The sequence below is a fragment of the Plasmodium inui genome (genome assembly GCF_000524495.1).
Source record: "Plasmodium inui San Antonio 1 unplaced genomic scaffold supercont1.61, whole genome shotgun sequence".
NCBI lineage: Eukaryota > Apicomplexa > Aconoidasida > Haemosporida > Plasmodiidae > Plasmodium > Plasmodium inui.
Window position 1 is genome coordinate 39,853 of NW_008481895.1, and position 9,091 is coordinate 48,943.

Below are 9,091 nucleotides of genomic sequence, written 5' to 3' on the forward strand. Positions count from 1 at the left end.
ATTAAGTCCCAAACATAAGATATATTAATAAGCGCCGAAGAAGTATTCATTCATTCGTCAGAAATCAGATTAAATCAATTGTTAAGCTCTCCCATATATAAGCTGGAATTTTTTCCTCTAATCTGTCCAATAAGGGTTTATGGGCAGCTTAGTTAAGGAGTAATTAAAGGATTTTACTGGATAGGGCTATTTTTTTCCATATATTAGGAATATAGTCGAGTGTCCATTTTAGTGTAACAGCCAAAAAGCGAGAGATTCCTCTGATGTATTGACATCTTTGTACCTTCGTTACTGAAGATACAAAATGTTCATTTATTTCCTCAAGAAGCATTCTTTGTCATAATATTTTTCTTTCCCTTTATCATAGAAATCTTATCGCATGCGCATACATCTATACATGGCAGATTAATATGGAGAATTGAAAACCTATAAGATAGATTTGAAATAAGCATATGGCATACTAGGAAGGACTCTTCCTAAATCCGGTAGTACGGGTCCGTGCTGTGATCCTTAAAATAATTAGATGTCTTATTTCTCTATAACTCTACGAGAAATTATTGGGGAGCCTGTAAATTCACCGGTCTGTTCACGACGGAATAATTTTTCTACAATAGCAATCACTACTATAATATATCATGATCATGGATGTGATTCTATAAGAAAAAGCTGTCTACTCGCGTTATACGAAATCATAGTCTACCCAAATGAAATGACAATTCAGTTGTAATCATTGATTATGTCTGGGTAAGATTACAGTCTTGTTATATTATTGTTGCCAGTGAATAATTATTTACCTCCCTGTTAATGATAATATAGTGCAGCAATAGTTACAGATATGTAGATACCTATATAGATGGATCCATATACTTATTCAGATTTTCTATTATTCCAAACTAAAATTACAAGTACTTCTTTAAAATAGGGACAGAAGGGTTCGTAGTATTAATCAGAATTTTGTACTTTGATATCAGTTATTATCAGAATATGATAAATTCGTCTATGCATCATAGCTCATATCATAAGGGATACCATAATTTATGACGGCAAAAGTTGTAATTCTTTGTCTGCCGTAGTAATTATATTCATCTCTGTTCTTCATATTCCTCTGAACTGAAAACAAGATATAGTTTCGTCGAAGTAATATGTGCATATGAATTGTATGGGGCAGACATTTCTCATACAGGAAGGAAAAAATGATCTTATTATAGACATCTTCTTGTTTTGATTCCTGAGCAGGCACCTGAAAGGTTATATTACAGTCAGCTTTAGTATTGAATCCTATATTATCAATTTATCCGAGCAGAGTGGATTTACCAAGCAACACGAATGATTCTGTATTAATATTATAGTTTTAATATAGGACGATAACATATTAATTCCAAAAGTAGGTTGTCTCTACTTATCTAATAACTGGGGTGTTCTCCTGACGTATTAAAACATACAACACAGAAGAATATAAATACAAAACCAACATGACGAAAAGATCATTGCAATAACATAGGAAACAACTATATGTGTAAAGTAAATTATGCAGGGTAGTGTATTATTATTGAGACCTCACCTGATGCATTAATACATTTGAACCTTCGAAATACATAGTGCACAGCCTGAGGCAGAACAAACCCGAAGGTTTATAGGCAAAGTGCCAGCATTTTCTACAGGAGTATATGGCTATGGGGTCAAATATTTTTAATATAGCCGATACAGATACGATTTAGCGTATGATTCTTGCTTCAAACTGCCAGCCTATCACCTTTCCATCCCGAGTGGCCATATCTGCGGATATGTTAATAGGACATATCGTTCAACTGAACCGATATATATAATAATGAAAAACACACCAGCGAGAAAAATTCCCACCCAAGGTAACCCCTGGAACGTCAGATGCAAATAAAACAACCAAAAAATGGAGACAATCCCTCAACCGTAGACGTAATCCCTGGCCCAGCCCTTGGAAAAAATACCTGCTCACAAGTATGCTTCCTAAGCTAAAGAATACAGGAGTACCTCTACAACATAAAAAATACCATCAAACCCATTAGCCCAGGAAAGTAATAAGCCAACCCTAAAGCCTACCCCTGAACCCTAAACATAAACCGTGAGCGTTAAAACTGACCCCTAGACCGTAAAACCTACCCACTAAAGACTAATCCATAAACCCTGAACCCTAAACCCTGAACCCTAAGCCTAAAACAAAAACCTAAACCCTGAGATCTAAACCCTGATGCCTAAAGCTTCAATCCAAACCTCAGTACCATGAACCCTAAACGCTAACCAATAAAACTAAAACCTAACTCAACAACCCTAAACGCTAGTCCTACCCCCCTGAACACTAAACATAAACCTAACCAATAAGCACAAACCTCTAAACCCAAAGACTAACAAAAACAACATAACCCATAACGCCTAAGACCTGAATCCCTGACGCCTCAACACTGAGAACTGATCCCTAGCCCCTGACCCGTAACCGTAGACGTAACCCCTGAACGCTGAGGCCTAAGAAATAGACCCTAAACCCTGAACCCAGAACCGTAACCCTAACCCTAGAAACTAAACACTAAAAACTAAAACCTGAACCCTGACCCCTAAGCCTAAACCTCAACCCCTAAACCCTGAACACCTAAACCCTAACCCCTGAATCCTGAATCCTGAACCCTAAACCATGAACCCTAAACCCTGAAAACTAAACCTGAACCCTGGACCCTAAACCCTGAAGCCTAAAGCTAAGCCCTGAACCCTAAACCCTGAACCATCAACCCTGAACCCTAAACCTAAACCTGAAACCTAAACCTGAACCCTGAACCCCTAAACGCTGAACACTGAACCATAAACCTGAAGCCTAAACCTGAACCCTAAACCCTTGTCCCTAAACCTAAAACTCGAACCCTAAACCTAGACCCTAAACCCCGAACAGTAATCCACCAACCCTGAACCCCTAAGCCTAAACCTTGAACTCTAAACCCTCAACCCCGAACCCTAAACCTCGAACCTGGACTCCAGGTCTAAAATGAAACCCTAAACTCGAACCGCCAGCTTAAACCTAAACCTCCAATCGTCCTCTCCCAACCCTTAAAGCCCCAATGTCATGCCCTCATCCTAAACCTAAATCCTAAACTCTAACCCTCAACGCCCAATTGGCAGACTCGTAGTTCAGACGTCAAACGCTCCAAATGATGTGCTAACTCCTACGAGCCAAGCTCCCTAGTGCTGAATCCATACCTTAAGACTCAAACTCACCATCTCCAACTTCTACCTGCATGGCCTGGGGGAGCCTCCTCAATACTCAAACCCCCAACGTGTCAAGGCTCTACCCGCAGTCGTAACCCCATACTTCTCAACTTCTCCTTCGGGTCAGTGACTTGCTCCTATCAACCCAGTGACTCCAGCATCAACTCTAATCCTACCTGCTGCTATCTTAACCCTACTCCTTAAATTGACCTTGCGGATTCCCGGCCGGCTACTTAACCCTTAACTCGTTCCCTCTTTCTATCATGTAAAGGCCACTACTCGGCGGGGAACCCCCCCGTTGTTTCGGGTATCGCATCACGGCTCCCGTAGATTCACAGGATTTTCATGCTAGACTTCCCAGAGGTGGTTGAGGAGCTTCTGTTTCCTTGTAGGCTTGGTCTGGCTCCCTTAGACTACTTCTCTCCATGTATCTTCTACAATCCCCTCTACAGACTATACCATCGTATACGAACCGCAGCCTGAGGTTTCGTAGATGCTAAAGCACAATTCAGGAAGCCATATACTTCACGCCGTTGGTGAGTCCAGCCGTCACCTTCACTCTCCTACTCGTTCCTCCTCTCCCCCTTAAAAACACTCTTGAGATACCATACAAACTCCCCAAAGCCAAAACTGCTCCCACTACCCCTCCTATGATAGTCCCGTAAGGAGCTGTGGGCATATCTGCTGTTCCCTGTTCGGGTCCGTTACTCTGGTCAGATTCAGAATTTTCTCTGATGCTTACTTCTGTTGTGTCCGCGGGGCCGGGTCCAATCCTTTCACTCGTCTTGGTCAGGCCTGGGGTTTGCAGCGGAGAAACGTGGGAGGATCTCTCGGTCGACGGGGCGCGAGGAGGATACCGCCCAGGTTCAGACTGGTCCGCCTCCGTATTGACCGTCTTGGTAGCTTCAGAGTCTCCTGCTCTATTCTCTACCCTCGGGGATTCTTGGGTCGGTTGAATTTCCTGGCTGCTGGGCTGGTCGTGGGACGCTTGCTTGATATCCTCTCTAGTCAGTGTGTGCCTAGTACCGTGCGCGTACACTACGCCTTCGTTAGGGCTTGTGCCTGTCCTCTTCTCATCTGCCCATCTTTGGAGTTTGGGGTCCTGAAAGACAGTTGGGGCCTTAGTCGGTTTATACACTTCCAGGTCCACTCCCGTCTGGCTTTCCGTTATTCTGAGTGAGCTGGGTGGCGCCCTCATCCCTCCTTTGACTAGAGTCCTCCTCCCCAGTGTCCAGAGGTTCAGACCTGCTGTGGTCTTTCCCTTTGCATCTCCTGTGCAACTAAAGAAGTTATCACTTAACGTGCAGGCTCCAATCCTCCTCAGGCTCCACCCGCCCTTTTTTATCAGACCTGTCAAGTCATAATTCCTCTTATACTCACAACATCTGCTCAATCCATAATATATACTCAAAATAAACCCCAGACCATCATACTTCGACTTCTCTTGACCTCTTACTTCTCTCAGCTTCTGCAGGAAGTCGTCTAAATCCTTCATCTTTGTATCTTCTCCTGAGGAGGAAGCGTCTTCGAGCTCTAATGCCACCTCCTCCCAGATTTCTTGGCAATCTTTTTGGATTTGTTCGGAGACTTCGCTGGTGTTGATTTCGTATCCCATAAGACCCCTTATCACACACGCTAAAGCTATTAACATATTTTGTCCTAGGGCACTTTTGGACCAATCTGCCCCTACTCCCCCCCTTAGAGCATGGCTCCACTTGTTCTTTTCCCAGATGTCCCTGGGTTCCTTCTCTGTTTTTACGCGGATTCGGTTTATATTGATGGCTTCATACATCACACACGTCAATAGTTGCTTCCATGATTCACTATCGTGTTGGGAGCTCATGATTTCGCGTCTTAAAGGGCTATTCTCCCCAACGAACCTCTCCCACCTTCCGGGTCCTGACTGTCTCGTCAGGATCCTGTTCCAACTTCCTAAGAATCCTCCCACAGTTCCGTCCCCGCCTCCAGTTGGACCGACACAATACCTGTGTTGTTTTGGGATACAGGTATTGTCCTTGCCTGGAATCAGTTGACGTGCCCACGTCCCTTCAGCTAATTTCACTTTGCCATCCCCCATCCCTTCCTTCTTCTTGACTATGTCGTTGAACTATACTAGTGATGAGCCCCAGGGTCCATTTGCTTTCCCTCCTTTCTAATTTTCCTCTTCTTTCTTAACTTCCTGCGAGTCCCCTTTTTTTACTGTTCTTCACTCGTCCCTCTCGTCATTGCCGTCGCAGGGTGAGGGCTCCGAATCCGTCGTTTCTTTTATTTTGGTTGTTTTTGTTCCCCAGGGCTCCTACTATCCACTACTCCTCTTCTATTGACTCTTCCCTCCTCTCCCTCCTCTTATTTTACTCTACCCGATTGACTTCTTCTTGAGCCACGCCGATTTTTATGAGTACGGACTGGTCCTCCCTGTATCGTTTCGTTGCTTTGAGCTGCTGATCTTGGCCATCAACTACTTCTCAACCAGTGGGTGTTCCGTCCTACGGATTCAGATTTGGAGGAGACGGGAGCCGATATTTCGCAACTCTACCCTCCGAAGTGGCTGTGGTTGGCCTGGCTTTTTCTCCTCTAGATTTTACTCACTCATTGCCTTCTCTGAGCCGAAACTTTACGTGTTGAGTTGTCCTTTGGCACACGTGCTTCCCCTTGGTTGTTGGCTCGGGTTCGGTTCCCTTCTGGTTGCCAGGTTTGACGTGCCTTGTTCCTCCTTGTCGGTACCCTCCTTCCTCTTAGTTGGGGGGGACGGTCTTCTGCTGCCTTAATTCAGGCGTGTTTACGGGCTGGGACACCTCTACTTGACCGTACTGTCCCGATTTGACATTTTTTGATGTTACGATTGCCTACATTTATTCGGTTATTCCATCTGTTGTTTTATCCTGCTCTTTTCTGAATCCCTGGTTCTGTAATGTGCTTGGATGAACCTTCATTAACTCCTAGTAGCCTAGCTATTAGAAGACTAGCTCGTAAGCCCTCCTGAGCAGTGTCCTGCTCCACCGCTTTAATCTCGTCTACCTGTGTTATTTGTCACCAGCCACTGTGATCTCTGCTCACGGAACTCTCACTCCACAATGTCGTGGTGGAATGCTCAGAACACTTGGACCTGTTCCAAGGAATGACCCACGCTTGGTATTTATTGCCCTGATCTCGCTAGGAATCGCCTGTTGGGGGCCAGAAGTTTATTTTCTGGTGTCTTTTCTCTTCCCATTCAGAATTAAAATCCTCCAGATGTTCCCCCTGAGGCGGGCGCGTGCCATTCGTATAATATACTCGCGTCTATTGTCGGGAATTATCGCTAGAGTCCGGTTGATCCTAGGCTTGGGCCTGGGTTTGGGGCGGCTCAGCTAGTGCCTTCCTCGAATTGAGACATGAAGCCAGGTTTGGTTGTGTCCCCTTTCGGGATTCTTACTCTGGTGGATTATTACTCTTCTCCGACTTATCTTTTTTCAGAACTGGATTCCTGTCTCGGAAGTTCTTTGTTCCGAAGGTGCCTTTTTCCTTGACCCCTCCTGCTTCCCCCCGCTAGTTTGCCCTATGGTGTCGTGTGGCCCCTCTATGGTGTTACGCATGCTCAGAAAGAAAATCACACTATCCTCCTCTTCATGGACGTGGGCATTTCGCCTTTGCAGTCTTCCTTGACGCTTGTCTGAGAATTGCTCCGCTTTATTAGTTTGTTTGCTGCTGTTCTTTTCCCTCAATATTTCTGTTTTCTTTGCTTCTGTGGGACCCGACAGTCCCTCTAACTCTGGCGCCTCGTTTCCCCAAACAGTGGTTGATCGATGGAGGGGGGATTTTTCCCGTTGCTAGTGGTTGGATAATTGATGAAATCTTTCATGCCCTACTACTTTAGTTTACTCTCCCTCAGGCTGTGGGGCTTGACCTACCTTGCTGGGGGGCTAACTACGTGACTTCCTTGCCCTACTATTTCCTGTCTATCTGCCCGTGGGTCAATGACCCCTGCCTTACCTTTCATGACGTATCTCAGAGATTCTGACTTCTTTTATTGCTCCTGCTCTAGGTTCCTTGGGAGTAAGAAGTCGACGGAAAGAGAGTTCCTGGCTTGCTCCCTGAACTTAGCTCTAGTTATTTCTTCGGGTTTCTGGGAAACTGAGGACATTGACGCTTCGGACTTAATTGTTACTCTTTTCGTGGCTGCGGGTCTTACTTTTCTGATTCCTCTTACTCATCTCAATTTGGTCCCAGGAGTTGCTTCCTGGTTCTGCTCCTTTTCTCTTCGACTCTTCCTTCATGTGTGATTTGTATGTGCTCCTTCTTCCTCGCCTACCTTCGTTAAGGAGTTATCCCAGGAGGGAGCCTTGGAGAGTGGCTTGTTCTTTTCCTACCTGAATCGGCTCGGCTTCCTGTCTGACGTGATAGTTCTTCATGCCAGACCGTATTTCCATCCAGCTGAGGGTGAAGCAGACTCTTCCCTCCTCCTTATTTCGTTAGTTGGAGTTGCGTCTTATCCTCAGATGCTCGTCATGGTCGGGATTTACTTATTGGGCAAGTGTTGGCTGCTAACACATTTTCTAGTTTTTGCCCCTTCAATTGTTGCGGGGCTTGAGTCGTAAGCTAGGATTTTCCCAGAGCTTCCTCATTTGGATTGTCAGGCCCCGGAGTGGTGGGGACCCAGTTGGTGTCGCTTGTCTGGGTTACGTTGCCATGGGTCGGATCAGCTATTTCTTGACTACTGTCCTGGGTTTTCCTATTCCGGGGGTGTGTTTCCAGATATAGCTTCCCCATGATCTAGTGAGATGCGGCCTGGTTTGGGATGAATCTTTTTCCTCTTCTGCTGTAAAGACTTAATCATGGAAGAACTTGAAGAGCATCTTTTCCTCTTCTTGCTTGTCACTAGGCATCCTTCCTGAATTGAGCCGCCTTAGAATCTTTGGCGTTACGCCTTCGTCTGTTATCCATGTTTACCTTAATTTTATTTGGCTGGGTTCATTTTTTGGTACAGGAGGAAGTCGTGGGGGGAAGGATAAAGACTCTTTTCATTTGATCATCGTCCTGGGTGACCTGGGCAGTTTTGATTGAGTCAGAGAACATGATTGTTCGCTCCGAGGGTGCAGGGGTGTTTGTTCAATTCCAGTCTGGTAGATTTTTCCTTGAGATGGGGGTCCGACTCGCAAAGATTAGTTAAGTCATGCTGGTTTGGGTAGGTTCCTTTCCCTGTTATTGTGTTCTAGGTCCTCCTCTTTGTGAGATATGGGGAGACAGATATTCCTGCAGTTGTTGGAGCTTGGCGGGACAGTTTTTTATTAGGGTTTTTAGTCCTGCCATTCTTGATCTTCTTGTTGTCAGTCCCTTCATCCTTCTATAGTTGGTGAACTCACTGCCTACGCTGCTTTGGCTCCCAGCCTGTGACTTTGGCTGTCCTGCGATGCTTTTTACCTTTTCCTTTGTGCCGTTAGCTCTGGAGTCTGTGTCTTAGTTACCTGAATTCCTTCCCCATCGGTGCGCGTGGTGGTGTTGGAAGTAAATACTTTTGGGCGTCCAGTCCTCTCCCGTTTTCTTAATCTATTCTTTTTCTTGGTGGGTTGTTATTATCCAACTTCCTCTGTCTTGCCGGTTGTTTCTTCCTGTTCGGTCGGGGGTCTCTCCCGTTCTCTGAGTTGACATGTCGCTGCTAGTGGGCGTTTCGGTTATTTCTTGTTAGAGTTCTATTTCTTTCTGGGGTTCCGATTATGTGTTGTCTTTAGTTATTACATCGCTCTGCTTAGACTCAGTTGGTCAATCCTTACCGTCTCGTGTTCCTCTTTGCTAGATCCTAGATCCGCCGTTTGACTAAAGTATTCCTGATATCCTTGGGGAGACTCTTCTTGGGGGGGGATGCTCCCCCTGTTTATCGGGGGGGGGG

At 45.3% G+C, this 9,091-nt stretch overlaps 1 protein-coding gene across 1 annotated transcript; it reads right to left on the reverse strand.

Annotated features, from left to right (window-relative positions):
- Positions 1-3,736: 3,736 nt before the first annotated feature.
- C922_05369 (hypothetical protein) lies at positions 3,737-5,305 on the reverse strand (the record flags this gene model as incomplete). Its single annotated transcript, XM_008820940.1, has 1 exon — positions 3,737-5,305. The coding sequence occupies one exon, from the start codon at positions 5,303-5,305 to the stop codon at positions 3,737-3,739; it is 1,569 nt and encodes a 522-aa protein (XP_008819162.1).
- Between the last annotated feature and the right edge of the window lie 3,786 nt (positions 5,306-9,091).